Consider the following 18,271-nt stretch of genomic DNA (forward strand, 5'->3'; position numbering starts at 1 on the left):
CAAGACACTGAACAAACCTCACTCACTGGGGCAGACACCAGGAATAACAGGAACTACAAGCCTGCAGCCTGCAAAAAGGAGACCCCAAACACAGTAAGTTAAGCAAAATGAGAAGACAGAGAAACACACAGCAGATGAATGAGCAAGGGAAAAACACACCAGACCAAACAAATGAAGAGGAAATAGGCAGTCTACCTGAAAAACAATTCAGAATAATGATAGTAAAGATGATCCAAAATCTTGGAAATAGATTGGAGAAAAAACAAGAAACATTTAACAAGGACCTAGAAGAACTAAAGAGTAAACAAACAATGATGAACAACAAAATAAATGAAAATAAAAATTCTCTAGAAGGAATCAATAGCAGAATAGCAGAGGCAGAAGAACGGATAAATGACCTGGAAGATAAAATAGTGGAAATAACTATCGCAAAGCAGAATAAAGAAAAAAGAATGAAAAGAATGGAGGACAGTCTCAGAGACCTCTGGGACAACATTAAACGCACCAACATTCTAATTATACGGGTCCCAGAAGAAGAAGAGAAAAAGAAAGGGACTGAGAAAATATTTGAAAAGATTATAGTTGAAAACTTCCTTAACATGGGAAAGGAAATAGTCAATCAAGTCCAGGAAACACAGAGAGTCCCATACAGGATAAATCCAAGGAGAAACACACCAAGACACATATTAAACAAACTATCAAAAATTAAACACAAAGAAAAAATATTAAAAGCAGCAAGGGGAAAACAACAAGTAACATAGAAGGGAATCCCCATAAGGTTAACAGCTGATCTTTCAGCAGAAACTCTTCAAGCCAGAAGGGAGTGGCAGGACATATTTAAAGTGATGAAAGGGGAAAACCTACAACCAAGATGGCTCTATCCAGCAAGGATCTCATTCAGATTCGACAGAGAAATTAAAACGTTTACAGACAAGAAAAAGTTAAGAGAATTCGGCACCACCAAACCAGCTTTACAAATGCTAACGGAACTTCTCTAGGTAGGAAACACAAGAGAAAGAAAAAACCTACAAAAACAAACCCAAAACAATTAAGAAAATGGTAACAGGAACATGAATATCGATAATTACCTTAAATGTAAATAGATTAAATGCTCCAACCAAAAAACATAGACCAGCTGAATGGATAAAAAAAACAACACCTGCATATATGCTGTCTACAAGAGACCCACTTCAGACCTAGGGTCACATATAGACTGAAAGTGAGGGGATGGAAAAAGATATTCCATGCAAATGGAAATCAAAAGAAAGCTGGAGTAGCAATTCTCATATCAGACAAAATAGACTTTAAAATAAAGTCTATTCCAAGAGACAAAGAAGGACACTACATAATGATCAAGGGATCAATCCAAGAAGAAGATATAACAATTGTAAATATTTATACACCCAACATAGGAGACCTCAATACATAAGGCAAATGCTAACTACAGTGAAAGGGGAAATCAACAGTAACACAATCACAGTAGGGGATTTTAACACCCCACTTTCATCAATGGACAGCTCATCCAAATTGAAAATAAATAAGAAAACATAAGCTTTAAATGACACATTAGACAAGATGGACTTAATTGATATTTATAGGACATTCCATCCCAAAACAACAGAATGCACTTTCTTCTCAATTGCTCATGGAACATTCTCCAGGATAGATCATATCTTGGGTCACAAATCAAGCCTCACTTAATTTAAGAAAATTGAAATCATATCAAGTATCTTTCCTGACCACAATGCTATGAGACTAGATATCAATTACAAGAAAAGAACTGTGAAAAATACAAATACATGGAGGCTAAACAATACACTACTAAATAACCAAGAGATCACTGAAGATATCAAAGAGGAAATCAAAAAATACCTAGAAATAAATGACAATGAAAACATGATGGCCCAAAACCTATGTGATGCAGCAAACGCAGTTCTAAGAGGGAAGTTTATAGCAATACAATCCTACCTCAAGAAACAAGAAAAATCTCAAATAAACAACCTAACCTTACACATAAAGCAATTAGAGAAAGAAAAACAAACAAACAAAAAAAAACAAATTTAGCAGAAGGAAAGAAATCATGAAGATCAGATCAGAAATAAATGAAAAAGAAAGGAAGGATGTGATAGCAAAGATCATTAAAACTAAAAGCTGGTTCTTTGAGAAGATAAACAAAATTGATAAACCATTAGCCAGACTCATCAAGAAAAAAACGGAGAAGACTCAAATCAACAGAATTAGAAATGAAAAAGGAGAAGTAACAACTGACACTGCAGAAATAAAAAGGATCATGAGAGATTACTACAAGCAACTATATGCCAATAAAATGGACAACCTGGAAGAAATGGACAAATTCTTAGAAAAGCACAACTTTCCAAAACTGAACCAGGAAGAAATAGAAAATATAAACAGACCAATCACAAGCACTGAAATTTAAACTGTGATTAAAAATCTTCCAACAAACAAAAGCCCAAGACCAGATGGCTTTACAGGCGAATTTTACCAAACATTTAGAGAAGAGCTAACACCTATCCTTCTCAAAGTCTTCCAAAATATAGCAGAGGGAGGAACACTCCCCAACTCATTCTACAAGGCCACCATCACCCTGATACCAAAACCAGACAAAGATGCCACAAAAAAAAGAAAACTGAAGACCAATATCACTGACGAACATAGATGCAAAAATCCTCAACAAAATTCTAGCAAACAGAATCCACCAGTACATTAAAAGGATCATACACCATGATCAAGTGGGGTTTATACCAGGAATGCAAGGATTCTTCAATATGTGCAAATCAATCAATGTGATACACCATATTAACAAATTGAAGGAGAAAAACCATATGATCATCTCAATAGATGCAGAAAAAGCTTTCGACAAAATTCAACACCCATTTAGGATAAAAACCCTCCAGAAAGTAGGCATAGAGCGAACTTACCTCAACATAATAAAGGTCATATATGACAAACTCACAGCCAACATCATTCTCAATGGTGAAAAACTGAAACCTTTTCCTCTAAGATCAGGAACAAGACAAGTTTGTCCACTCTCACCACTTTTGTTCAACATATTTTTGGAAGTTTTAGGCACAGCAATCAGAGAAGAAAAAGAAATAAAAGGAATCCAAATCGGAAAAGAAGAAGTAACACTGTCACTGTTTGCAGATGACATGATACTATACATAGAGAATCCTAAAGATGCTACCAGAAAACAACTAGAGCTAATCAATGAATTTAGTAAAGTAGCAGGATACAAAATTAATGCACAGAAATCTCTTGCATTCCTATACACTAACGATGAAAAATCTGAAAGTGAAATTAAGGAAACACTCCCATTTACCATTGCAACAAAAAGAATAAAATACCTAGGAAAAAACGTACCTAAGGAGAGAAAACACCTGAGTGCAGAAAACTATAAGACAGTGATGAAAGAAATTAAAGACAATACAAACAGATAGAGAGATATACCATGTTCTTGGATTGGAAGAATCAATATTATGAAAAAGACTATAATACCCAAAGCAATGTAGAGATTCAATGCAATGCCTATCAAACTACCAATGACTTTTTTCACAGAACTAGAGCAAAAAATTTCACAATTTGTATGGAAACACAAAAGACCCCAAATAGACAAAGCAATCTTGAATAAGAACAACAAAGCTGGATGAAGCAGGTTCCCTGACTTTAGACTATACTACAAAGCTACAGTAATCAAGACAGTATGGTACTGGCACAAAAACAGAAATAAAAATCAATGGAACAGAATAGAAAGCCCAGAGCTAAACCCACACACATATGGTCATGTTATCTTTGATAAAGGAGGCAAGAATATACAATGGAGAAAAGACAGCCTCTTCAATAAGTGGGGCTGGGAGAACTGGACAGCTACATGTAAAAGAATGAAATTAGAACACTTCCTAACACCATACACAAAAATAAACTCAAAATGGATTAAAGACCTAAATGTATGGCCAGATACTATAAAACTCTTAGAGGAAAACACAGGCAGAACACTTTCTGACATAAATCGCAGCAAGATCCTTTTTGACCCACCTCCTAGAGAAATGGAAATAAAAACAATAATAAACAAATGGAACCTAATGAAACTTAAAAGCTTTTGCACAGCAAAGGAAACCATAAACAAGACAAAAAGACAACCCTCAGAATGGGAGAAAATATTTGTAAATGAAGCAACTGACAAAGGATTAATCTCCAAAATATACAAGCAGCTCATTCAGCTCAATATCAAAAAAAACAAACAAACCGAACAACCCAATCCAAAAATGGACAGAAGACTTAATAGACATTTCTCCAAAGAAGATATACAGATTGCCAACAAACACATGAAAGGATGCTCAAAATCACTAATAATTAGAGAAATGTAAATCAAAACTACAATGAGGTATCACCTCACACTGGTCAGAATGGCCATCATCAAAAAATCTACAAACAATAAATGCTGGAGAGGGTGTGGAGAAATGGGAACCCTCTTGCACTGTTAGTGGGAATGTTAATTGATACAGCCACTATGGAGAACAGTATGGAGGTTGCTTAGAAAGCTAAAAATTGAACTACATATGACCCAGCATTCCCACTACTGGGCATATACCCAGAGAGAACCATAATTCAAAAAGAGTCATGTACCACAATGTTCATTGCAGCACTAGTTACAATAGCCAGGACATGGAAGCAACCTAAGTGTCTATGGACAGATGAATGGATAAAGATGATGAGGCACATATATACAGTGGAATATTACTCAGCCATAAAAAGAAACGAAATTGAGTTATTTGTAGTGAGGTGGATGGACCTAGAGTCTGTCATACAGAGTGAAATAAGTCAGAAAGAAAAAAACAAATACCATATGCTAACACAATATATGGAATAAAAAAAAAAAAGGTTCTGATGAACCTAGGGGCAGGACAGGAATAAAGACACAGACATAGAGAATGGACTTGAGGACATGGGGAGAGGGAAGGGTAAGCTGGGAAGAAGTGAGAGAGTAGCACTGACATATATATACTACCAGATGTAAAATAGATAGCTAGTGGGAGGCAGCCACATAGAACAGGGAGATCAGCTCAGTTCTTTGTGACCACCTAGAAGGGTGGGATAGGGAGGGTGGGAGGAAGATGCAAGAGGAGGGGCTATGAGGATATATGTATACATATAGCTGATTCATTTTGTTATGCAGCAGAAAGTAACAGGACATTGTAAAGCAATTATACTTCAATAAGGATGTTTTAAAAATAAATTAATTAAATAAAATAAAATATATGGTTATGCAGTTAATTGAATGAACAAAGATAACCAAGTGGTACTATCTGAGCCCCCAAGTTACAGGTTTTTGATGAAACTAAATCCATGATTATTTGAATAATTTCTAAGTTCCTACCTGTTATGTATGATACGGGCATATTCTCAGAAAAGATGTTGTGGAATAGTCAATGAGGAGCTAAACATTAAACCACTAATAATTATTTTAGAATTGAAATTTAATTAATATACAAAATTTTAGGTGCCTCAATTCATCTGGGAAATAAGCAATTACTAATTTATTCCAGCATCAATATAAAGCTACATCTACATTATCCAAAAATTCTGGAAAGTTACTACTGATTCCATAACTTGATAATCAATGTTTTCTCTCTATTGGGATTATTTGACTAAATCTATTTAAAATTTATTTGATTTGTGGCACATTTACAGAATTTTAACATGAAAAAAATGAACTTCTAAAAACTACTTTTTTCTCCTGATTTCAGATTAACGTTGGGGCAAGCCTTAATGATTCACATCTGTGAAATTATAACTTCTGACTATAATTTCTTGCTTTCACGGATAAAAAGGAAAAGACAACCCTTTTTTCTCTCTACATCATACCAGAAAATCCCTTTTTCTTCTGATCTTTGTAATGCTGGAAAAAATATTTAAGCTCTTTGTATCCTCTCTCTTGTAAAATATGAGGGCAAGTGTGTTGTGGAGGATTGTGGAATCAGGGGATTTTTGAGATTTAATGAGAAATTGAATAAAAAGTTCTTGATATAATGACTAAAATATAGTAAGCACTCATTAACAGTTATTATTTGCTATATATTGTAATACAGTACTAAGATGTTTTAGTAAAATAATATTATACTAACAGAGCATGAAATGTCTGTTGGAGTTTCAGTGAAATTAAATAAAACATTAGGATTTGGTAAGATTTGGTAAGGTTAAGCATTAAAAGTCATAAATAATACCAACTGAATTCAGGAAAAAATCACCTAGCTAATCTTCCCTATAATTAAACTCTACATTAGATTTATAATTTTTTAAATGCTATGGTGGAAGCAATTGATGAGATTTCTGTAGTGTTTTAAGGTTAATTTTACATCTAAAACCTCATCAGTTGCTAATGATGAAGTAACAAAAACTCTAGGTAATCTACTCATGGCCTTCTGTTTTATATGAAAAGTTTGCTTGCTACAATACAGAATGTTGACAAAATTAAATTGCCAGAATATTATGTTCAAAACCGAATGCTTGGGGAAGAAAAGGCAATAAAAGAAAATATATGTATAAACTGGAAAAAATCAAACCAGTCTTCTTAGTTCTGATTGCCTACTTTTAATGCAAGATGCAGATATCAGCATCATATTGAAATAGTTATCCAAATTGCTTATGACTCATGCATGACTACACAATTCATCAAATCAACAGTCAAGAATACTTTAAATGGCCTCAAGATTCAAAAATTTTAGTAGCTGAGTGAATGATTTTATTTTAACTGAAAGAGACCTATATAACTGAACCAAATTACTTATCTTAGAAAGAGAAAAAGGCTGAGAATTAGGAATTCAGTCCATTGTTTATGGCTGAGATAATACATAGATAGAATATCATTATGCAGTGTATATTAAACAACTATTGGGATGAAATTGTTACTAAGCCTTCAGAAATAAATTTACAATTATAGAATACAGAAAAATATTTCTGAAACATGTCAGTCCTTCTAAAATTACATTGAAAGAGCCAGACCTGCTAATGATATTCAACATAAGAGAAAGTTTGATAGAAATTAAACATGTCAGTTGGGCATTTTAATGATATTCCACACTATGATGGTGACAAAGTTACATGTTTGCCCTTTGAATATAAGCAACATGTATTAATCACCAAATAAATCAGACAACACTAAAAATTACAAAAGTACCCCAAATTAGTCATAATTCTATATCATGATATAAAATTATAATCAAAAAGTAGTCTTGATTTTACACTCTCTTTGTATTCTACAGAAGAAATATTAGCTCCAATGAATGAAATGTATGAACTATAAGATTCATCAGTATAAATAATATCTAATCAATAGTCTAATCTTCACTAGAAATTCTGTGCCAAAAGAAAAAACCTGAATTACAAATTTGGGACAGGGAAAAGAAGAATCATCCATTCATTCTACAAATATTTATTGAATACTAACTATTATATAGCTTGGGACTAAGTGCAATTGGGAATACAAGGATGGCAAACCATTATCTGTGACTTCAAGGATGTTACCTAGACTTCTTGTGGTGATCATTTTGCAAAATATATAAATATCAAATCATTATGTTGAACACCTGAAACTAATATAATGTTAACATGCCAATTATACCTCAATAAAATATTATGTTTTAAAATATATATGTATATACAGAGACAGACAGATTGGAGAAGGTAATAAATAACAGGAGAAAAAAAAATAATGTTAATTGAGGGGAAGAAAAGGGTCCTAAGTATAGGAGAGTGGGTCTGTTGATTCTAATATGTAAAAAACAATTTTAATATATGTAAAAGCCTATATTTGTCAGTTTATAGGCTTGTCGATTCACCTACCTATTATTTCACTGCTTGATGTAGTAATCCCTGGAATGGAAGCTGCTGAATTGGAGAACATAATGGAAAAAAATAAGTTTCATGTGGAAGGAAAATTGTGTTACTGATAACATCTATGGCAATATATAAAATGGATCAACTTGAAATTAATGTTTCAGAGAAATTTGATTAAATAGGTAAATAGTTGTCAAAATGTAAAATTAAAGTTTAAACTCTATAGACCACAAGTAAAAAGTCAAAGATTCTTAACAGTTTGTATAACATTTTTTCCCAAAGTTTTCTTCTAAAATGTTAAAAACAAACAAAACAAAAGTAGAAAAAAAAATCTTCCCTGAGTTTATTTTTGTGTATGGTGTTAGGGAGTGTTCTAATTTCATTCTTTTACATGTAGCTGTTCAGTTTTCCCAGCACCACTTATTGAAGAGGCTGTCTTTTCTGAATTGTGTATTCTTGTCTCCTTTATCAAAGATAAGGTGACCATATGTGCATGGGTTTATCTCTGGGCTTTCTATCCTGTTCCATTGATCTATATTTCTGTTTTTGTGCCAGTACTATACTGTCTTGATTACTGTAGCTTTGTAGTATAGTCTGAAGTCCAGGAGCCTGATTCCTCCAGCTCCGTTTTTCTTTCTCAAGATTGCTTTGACTATTCGGGGTCTTTGGTGTTTCCATACAAATTGTGAAATTTTTTGTTCCAGTTCTGTGAAAAATGCTCAAAATGGGTTAAAGACCTAAATGTAAGGCCAGACACTATCAAACTCTTAGAAGAAAACATAGGCAGAACACTCTATGACATAAATCACAGCAAGATCCTTTTTGACCCACATCCTAGAGAAATGGAAATAAAAACAAAAATAAACAAATGCGACCTAATGAAACTTAAAAGCTTTTGCACAGCAAAGGAAACCATAAACAAGATGAAAAGACAACCCTCAGAATGGGAGAAAATATTTGCAAATGAAGCAACTGACAAAGGATTAATCTCCAAAATATACAAGCAGCTCATACAGCTCAATATCAAAAAAACAAACAACCCAATCCAAAAATGAGCAGAAGACCTAAATAGACATTTCTCCAAAGAAGATATACAGATTGCCAACAAACACATGAAAGGATGCTCAAAATCACTAATCATTAGAGAAACGTAAATCAAAACTACAATGAGGTATCATCTCACACCGGTCAGAATGGCCATCATCAAAAAATCTACAAACAGTAAATGCTGGAGAGTGTGTGAAGAAAAGGGAACCCTCTTTCACTGTTGGTGGGAATGTAAATTGATACAGCCACTATGGGGAACAGTATGGAGGTTCCTCAAAACACTAAAATTAGAACTACCATATGACCCAGCAATCCCACTACTGGGCATATACCCTGAGAAAACCATAATTTAAAAAGAGCCATGTACCACAATGTTCATTGCAGCTCTGTTTACAATAGCCGAAACGTGGAAGCAACCTAAGTGTCCATCAACAGATGAATGAGTAAAGAAGATGTGGCACATATATACAATGGAATATTACTCAGCCATAAAAAGAAATGAAATTGAGTTATTTGTAGTGAGGTGGATGGACCTTGAGTCTGTCATACAGAGTGAAGTAAGTCAGAAAGAGAAAAACAAATACCGTATGCTAACACATATATATGGAATCTAAAAAAAAAAAAAAAAAAAAAGTCATGAAGAACCTAGGGGCAAGACGGGAATAAAGACACAGACCTACTAGAGAATGAAATTGAGGACACGGGGAGGGGGAAGGGTAAACTGGGACAAAGTGAGAGAGTGGCATGGACATATATACACTACCAAACGTAAAACTGATAGCTAGTGGGAAGCAGCCACATAGCACAGGGAGATCAGCTCTGTGCTTTGTGACCACCTAGAGGGGTGGGATAGGGAGGATGGGAGGGAGACGTAAGAGGGAAGAGATATGGGGTTATATGTATATGTATAGCTGATTCACTTTGTTATAAAGAAGAAACTAACACACCATTGTAAAGCAATTATACTCCAATAAAGATGTTAAATAAAAAAGTCTTCCCTGAAAAGTGTAACTGCAAAGGTATAATACTGAAAAAGGAAGTTTTGGAATTTTTTTAAATGCCCTCTTGATTAAGTTGCGGTTGATGATTATGGCTTGCCTGTGCCTGAACTACTGGTCACCAGTATAATTGCTGTGCAAAAGAGGAGACAAATATTTGGAAATGTCTGTTAAAATGGTGTTGAAAGGCAAGATTATGAAGTATATCTCTAAAATTCAAATAAATAATGAAATGTAACAGCTAAATTCATTTACCAGAAGTACTCCTGTACTTCTCTGACCACTGCTTTAATTACAAATGATTCAATTAAAGTTAAAATTCCTTGGTGTCAGTTGAAAAGAAAATATAAATTATTTTCAAAGAATTTAGCATAGAATTTTCTTCTGTAGTCACTTTCTTCCAAATTAGTAATATGTAGAATGTTCTTTTGAGGACACATGATCCCTGAATAGGGACGAGATTCTTCACCAATATCACAGTTGGGATGTAGACCCTGCTATTTGGCATGTAGGAAATAAATAAATAGAGAACGACAAATTTGAGAAAAGGGCCAAATGCCTGAGTTGCAAATTCACTTTGATGCTTATTTAGAAGAAAAAAACAAATAAGCATTTTTTTTACCTGCTTCAGCGCTTAGCATGGAGGTAGCTGTTGTAGTAGAAACTGTTTAGGGAAGACAATATTTATGAAAATAAATTACTTAAATAATTTTGCTGGAAAATTTAGTTCAAGAAACCAGTTGCCATAAACTCAATAAAAGTTTCTGAAGTTGTATGCAGAGGTTAATTAACAAAACAATCTTTCATTAAATCAATATGAATAACACTATATACTTACTGTATGCCCAACAAAAATAACTAATTATTTTCTGTTATTACCACTTAACCAAAATCTCACAGGAACTTTATAAGACAGGCCCAAAATGAACCCTGACTTGTGATACCTTAGCTTTAGGAAAATAACCAATGATAACTAAAAGAAATAACACTTCACTGATGACCACATACTAAATACATTACCAAAACCTAAGGTTTCCAATTTACTATACTATCTCTTAATTGACACCACCTCCAAATATTGATCAACAGGAAATAAATTCTATCCCTGAATCATACAAGACAGGAATGTGTAAGTGTACTGTAGCAACTCTAAGTACACTTATATCACCAATGTATTACAAGTTCCAAACCCAAAGTTAAACTGCATTTTGCCCAATACTCTCTTGAATGGACATAACTGAGATAACATTATAGCTTGCAACAAATACATGAGTTAAGAAAAATAAATTAACATTTATTTCTATGTTTTTAAGTCATCTCCCAGTATAATCATGATTTCAAAATATTTACTTCACAGGAGATCACATTTACTTATTTTTCATTCCACTTGTTCCAATTATCATCTAAAAATGTCAAGCTTTGGATGATTATATTTAACTAATAAGCATACAATACCTATTGTACGTTCTAATCATATTTCTAACCTAATTCACAGGAGTATAATGAAATAATATTTTTACATATTTTCTAGTAACTTTTAATTTGAAATTTTATATCAGCGTACTTACCAGCATATCTTTTACTGGCACAGATTCATGTGAAACTATAAATGATTATCCATAAAAAGACATCAGAAATACACATTTAAACCACAATGATGATTTTACCTGTAAATGTTGAATTTGTAGGAGCAGTTTCTGAAATAATTATAAATTACTATTATTGACAGGAATGAAAAATTGTGAAAAAAAATTCTAAAACTCAAGTTGCCTATGAGTTATCTGGCTTTTTTTATTTCACTTCTTGCAATTTCAAATGCAAAAAAGGAGTCGTTTATATATTCTTTGGAAGCTTATTGAAATTTCTTTCTAAGATATATGTTGCACATGAGTAATCCTTCAAGTATTGAATTCTATCTATATAATCCTCACCTTCCACTCCATCCCTTTATTAAACTATTTTAGTTGATGTCTCACTCCCTTAATTCCCAGAACCTACAGACAGGTAGGAGTGTGGCAGGAGAACTGCCCCATCTACCAGTGGTTCGAAGTGCCTTGACAACATTGGTTTTGAACTGACCCAATATGAACAAACACCATGAAATGGAATTGTCTCAATCCACTGAGGAGCAGTCTAAAGCATTAAGTATTTACTACTCTGCTGTTGATGGTCTGAAAAGATTCCAAACCCTTTACCTCATCTTTCCTAAATCGATTAGACTAAAACATAGTGACTCACCACTGCACTCCAACTCTCCTGCGATGCAATAGCTGAAAGTTAAATTATAAACAAAAAAGAAACAATCAAAATAAAAAACAAGAATGAGGTTGAAATTTTTAGCTCCCAATTACATACATCTCCCAAATTTAAAATAACAAATTGTCTAACAGTGAAAATCAAAACAGAACCAAATAAGAGAACAGTAAATAACTGTTTCCCCAAGAGCATGCTGTGGATTCAAACTGTTTTTTTGTTTGTTTGTTTTTTTGTATTTTTCATGTACTGTTTCCTAATCTTTTCACTGAGGAGTTCTTGGGACCTAAAGGAACGTTTGGAGTCAAGCTGTAAAGTTAGTTCTTAGATTTTAAGTTTCAAACATGACTTTTTTTGATGGCCATGCCGCTCTAGTACAGACCTCCCCTCTTCACTTCCATGTCACTGTCTGAAAGCCTATAAACATGATCGTACATTTATGGAATGAAAACTTTCTTTTTACCCAAAAGTACATAGTGACATTTTCTGTTCTGTCTTCTGCACAAAGTATAAGATTTAACAAACCATTTGTTGATATGTGGATTTACTGAAAACACAAAATAACCAACATAAGTGATATAAAACTGAACCTAAAGCTGACCTTCCCATTTAGAAATAACAGTTAAAAAATATATTCACTGATTTATTTCTTAATTGTTTTCTAAATAAAAATGGAAGAAACAGAAATACTGGACAGTTAGAGAATTTACCATGTTCTCCCACAGTTATCTTGGATCACTCCACCAGCAGGTATGATGTCATTATAGAAGCAGCTGCACTCAGACAAACTGACGCATTTCATGGTGTTCTCATCCAGGAAGGGAGCACTGTCTGGGCACTTAGCATAACAACCTGTGTGTAAAAATGACCCGCAGTTCATCTCTATTTGCTGAAACTGCATTGTACCTTTGTAAACTTACTTTAATGGTTCCATGAACCAAAGTAGATAATAGCAAAACAACAGCATACTCTTAGCGAAAATATATAAAATTGAAACAGCCACTATGGAGAACAGTATGGAAGTTCCTTAAAAAACTAATAATAGAACTACGATACGACCCAGAAATCCCACTACTGGGCATATACCCTGAGAAAACCATAATTCAAAAAGAGTCATGTACCACAATGTTCGTTGCAGCTCTATTTACAATAGCCAGGACATGGAAGCAACCTAAGTATCCATTGACAGATGAATGGATAAAGGAGATGTGGTACTTATATATAATGGAATATTACTCAGCCATAAAAAGAAATGAAATTGAGTTATTTGTAGTGAGGTGGATGGAGTTAGATTCTGTCATACAGAGTGAAGTAAGTCAGAAAGAGAAAAACAAATACCATATGCTAACACATATATATGGAATCTAAAAAAATAAAATAAAATGGTTCTGAAGAACCTAGGGGCAGGACAGAAGCAAAGACGCAGATGTAGAGAATGGACTTGAGGACACGCGAAGGGTGAAGGGTAAGCTAGGACAAAGTGAGAGAGTGGCATGGACATATATACACTACCAGTTGTAACATAGATAGCTAGTGGGAAGCATTTGCATAGCACAGGAAGATCAGCTCAGTGCTATGTGACCACCTAGAGGGGTGGGATAGGGAGGATGGGAGGGAGACACAAGAGGGAGGGGATATGGGGATATATGTATATGTAGAGCTGATTCACTTTGTTATAAAGCAGAAACTAACACACCATTGTAAAGTAATTATACTCCAATAAAGATGTTAAATAAATAAATAAATAAATAAAGATGTTTTGTTAAGAAAAAAAACTTGAACAGTATTCAGACCCTCTTGCAATGAATATAAACCTGAGAATTTAGAAATTTTGGCTGATTTAATTTTTTTCTAAAATGTTTCCTAAAATATTTTAAATGATTTACTACTTTAATGACAGCCACGATGTTGAACATAATGCAAGACTTGGATAAATATGGGTCTGGAAATGTCAATGCCAGTTCTAAATATCTACTTTCACAAGGGTAGACGAAGATAACAGAAATCATAATAAAATGGGCTGAAAATATCTCAAAGCCTGGGATTTAACACAGATGTGACTTTTGGAAAGTTTTTGTATCATCTTGTTTTCTTGCCACTTCTTTCTTTTTCTCTAAGATATGTAATGCTAGGAATAAGGTAATTTTTAACTGTGGGATATAGTTAATTGGCCTCCATTCAAGTGAGACTATATTATATGTTGCATTCTGAAACTACATTCTCAACAAACTACCTTGTCTAATGAAATGTATAAAGATTGCCAATGGGATCAGATCGCTATGTTCTCCCTATCCCTCTCTATCTCTCTCTCCCTCTCTCGTTAAATAGATAATTTATGTCTAGACAAAATGTTTCAAATGTAGAAATATTAATGTCATAATAAAGATAAACAACTATTCATTAAATTACAAAATGTAAGATACTGAATTGTCAGTATCTTAAAACATTTTCCAGTTTTAAGATATCAGTATAATTTGCACTTCTTCATGGAAATTATTAAAATATGTCTTACCTTCTAAAAGTACAGAAAACTTCTGGCCAATTACTCTATCTTTGCATGTTTTTGCAGTCACTGTACCACAAGGTTCATAGTGCCAGCTGCATTCCCCAGGTGCATTATAATAATCACAGTAGATAGCTATGATTGAATTATATCAAATTACTTGCATTCATTATATGACAATTTTCAACTTTCATTTTCCAAAGCATTTTTATAAGAGTTTTTGAATGATACTAACAGTAAACAGAACTAAAGTATATCATTCTGTCTTATCAAGTCCCTTTGGCTTTATCTAAATTGCCATATGAGCAAAAACAGCTTACAAAAAAAAGAGGAAAAGCATATAGAATCAAAATAGCACTTTTCTTTGACATCTTACAATAAGATTGGTTTGAGGTGGAAGAGTAAATATTAATTTTCCCATTTTTTTAGCTATTTTAGGTCATAGTCTATATTCATGGTTTTAATGTCTAAGCTTAAATGAGAAAAATAAATCTCCAGGAAAATCAACCTTCTTTAATATGTAAATAACAGTTCTCAAATGAGGCAACTAAAGATTTCAATATAATATATAAAGGTGTACATAATAAACTAAATAAAATGAGGATTCAATTTCAACATTTCTCATTTGGCACATTTTCTCTTATCATACCTTCCTTTGGAAGGAAATGTGTTGACTAATTTCTACTAAAGTTACCACATTCCACACATAACAAAGTTCAGTTTATATTCATTTTACAGTTTATCTTGACTAGAACTCTGTAGAAGTTTTCAAGATGATGTGTGAGGACTTCAACCAAAAGTGATATATGATGTAAATATTTAAGAATATATAACTATACCAAGATAGGTAAACAGTTCATTGTTCATTTAAGTATGAATAAGAAATATTTTCCATCAATATTCAATTTTCCCAATCATAAACACACATTAACATGTGTTTAAACCTGTCTATGCACAAGAATATGTATTTTATAGAAAATATGAGGAGACAAATGGTTGTCTAACAAAACAATTCTGTCTGATTACATTTTGAAGAACAACAACATATGGACTTACGACAGAGATCTGGTTTTCTCCATGTAACACAGACTCCAACCGCACTGCATGCTTCTGCGTACATCGCCACAGCTGTGCAGAATCCCAGGTACTTCCCCTCCATGTCACATGCACAAGCTTCTTCAACACATGCATCATAGTACGTACTGGGGTCCACCTATGAAGACCATGTTGCAGCAAAAATAGAAATGAGATTTTCTTTTCTTATAAACAAGGAAAATAAGAAAACAATGAACAGACTGGGGAAACAATATAACCGCACCTGAAAGAGTTAAGCAATCTTGGTTATTCTTTAGCTGTTACTACTAACAAACACTTGTAGCTAGACTTGTCCTTCACAAAGCTAGTTACTCTCTGACTCCATATGAATTACCCTTTGCACCTGGCATTTCTTCTCCCCTATACTCCCTTGTAGCACTCTTCATTTCAGAAAGAAGGTCACAGCAGTAACTTCAGGGACACCAGACCCAGTTGCTGAGCTGCCTGACGCCAGCTTTGGTCATGAATTTGCAGAAAAAAAGACGTGCAAGACCTTAATTACTTTGAGCCTTATCACCTACCCCAGACCATGAGCCCCAGGCTATATAAACTTTCCCTGTTCCCCAGGGAAGGGGGGCACAGTTCTTGAGGCACTAGCCTGCTGTGTTTTCCCCTTTGCCAGGCAAAGATTAAAGCCATTTTTCTCATTGCTCCAAAACTCTGTCGCCATATTTCTTTTCACCATTGGTGCACAGAAAGCCAAGATTTTTGGCATCAAGCACAGCACCTGAGTACCTGAGAGCAAAACCTGTGCCTGCCATTGCTCTCAGAGCCCCACTACCTTATTGTGGCAGTCTCTGAAGGTGCTGTCCCGGATGATCTCACATTTCCGCGCAGCCCAAGCTTTACAGTATGGGTTTGAGTCACATGGGAAGGTTTGAGCTACTGTGTCTGAACATTCTTGACTTGTTTTCCAGCTATTTCCAAATTCCAGTGCTCCAGCAGCTACTGATGAGTATCTCGTTGTGAAATCATCCTTAAGATCGCCATTGTTATTTCCACAAAGACCACACACTTTGCCCTATATAGATCAGAAAGGGAACTTTAAAAGTGAGTTATGCTAGAGACATATAGAGAGATAGATAGATATGGATAGATAGATATATGATAGAGATATTAAGATTGTGTATATTATAAATCTATTTTAAATTCCAAATTTTGGATGGAAACCAGAATCTGTGGATAAGATTCTGCTCCCATTTAATCCAAGATATCCTATATTGCAGTATTGACCAAGATAAATGCCTTAAGAATTTAAAAATAATTATATTCATCAGCTTCAAATCATACAGGAGTATACTCTTAGGTTCTTAGAATATTTGTTCCAAGGATTACATTAATTCTATCTATACACCAAGCAACCACATATGGCTAAACTAGAATGCTTCAGGTTTATTGCATTTATTTTTCACCAAATTCTATCATCTTTGATTACATTTAATATTTCACGTGAGGTTTAATAGATGTGGAGCCTTGTTCTATAACAAAGACTGCCATTCTCCCACTTCCCACATTTGAATATGTCTCTAATCTTCAGCAGCAAAAATGATTTTGCTTCTATTGTTATTTGCTTCTGTTATATTATTACATATATGAATGTGATATACATACATTCCAGCGTGGATCCAATAACACAGAAATTCTTGTATTTTTGTCCCAAATTATGGTTATTCCACTTAAAATTTTCAAAATCAAGTACAGGCCAACGGTATGAACAGAGTATGAATTTCCACTGAGTTCACATTCCTTACTTTCTGTAGTTTTGACTGCTGTGACTTTACCATCTTGCAAGACAATATTCTGATCCTGTAAATTAAAAGATAGACTTACAAAAACATGTTTTATTTGGCAGTGCATAATCTGAGAGAAAAAGAAAATAAAGAGAAACAGTACTGTACCTGAAAAGCAACTATAATTTTTCTTGAGCATGTAAGCCCATCTTCGCAACACGGGATGCTTTCACTTAAAATACGGAATGTGCCATTTTCATGACCACAATAATCCTTTAAAAATTAAATGTTAATAATAGTTTATTTATATCAGGGACATGGAACTCAATTACAATATTTGTATCAGACAAACATTTCTTAGACAGTGACACCTTGTAATCAATAAATTTCCATATGTTTTGTTATGGAATTTCCAAAAGACAATGGTGTAACTGTGTTATGGGTCTGTAGCCTTGGCTGAGTCCAAACTAGTTAACTTGTTTTGACTGAGTCCTTTTCCCATTACCTCTATACAAGTTTAGAATTATACCATAGATGTATATATATTTAAATTGTGTAAGTTTATAGTCTTAGATTTATTTCTAGGCTCTGCAAATAGCTAGATAAGATGTGGGGTTATTTTCCTCAGTGATTTATGTGAAATTTGATATTCAATCAAAACTAATGCAAAATAATCCAAATTTCACCCATTACATGTTACTTAGGAAGCAGTTTAGGTGTATGGAACAAGCATGAACTCCAGAATCAGACAGATCTAGGTTGAATATCGCATTTTCTGCTTAGTAGTTCAT

The 18,271-nt window shown here is 33.8% G+C and overlaps 1 protein-coding gene across 1 annotated transcript in view; it reads right to left on the minus strand.

Moving 5' to 3' along the window:
* The window catches only part of MUC19 (mucin 19, oligomeric), a 97,388-nt gene that overhangs the window by 61,700 nt on the left and 17,417 nt on the right, over positions 1-18,271 (minus strand). Inside the window, exons 19-27 of the mRNA XM_057557549.1 lie at positions 17,649-17,753; positions 17,362-17,556; positions 16,532-16,771; positions 15,712-15,868; positions 14,665-14,790; positions 12,863-13,004; positions 12,138-12,169; positions 11,567-11,596; positions 10,522-10,563 (exon numbers count right to left, since the gene is read on the minus strand). Of these exons, the coding sequence (XP_057413532.1) occupies positions 10,522-10,563; positions 11,567-11,596; positions 12,138-12,169; positions 12,863-13,004; positions 14,665-14,790; positions 15,712-15,868; positions 16,532-16,771; positions 17,362-17,556; positions 17,649-17,753 (1,069 nt within the window). The remainder of the gene's footprint in view (positions 1-10,521; positions 10,564-11,566; positions 11,597-12,137; positions 12,170-12,862; positions 13,005-14,664; positions 14,791-15,711; positions 15,869-16,531; positions 16,772-17,361; positions 17,557-17,648; positions 17,754-18,271) is intronic.

The sequence above is a fragment of the Balaenoptera acutorostrata genome, chromosome 11 (genome assembly GCF_949987535.1).
Source record: "Balaenoptera acutorostrata chromosome 11, mBalAcu1.1, whole genome shotgun sequence".
NCBI lineage: Eukaryota > Metazoa > Chordata > Mammalia > Artiodactyla > Balaenopteridae > Balaenoptera > Balaenoptera acutorostrata.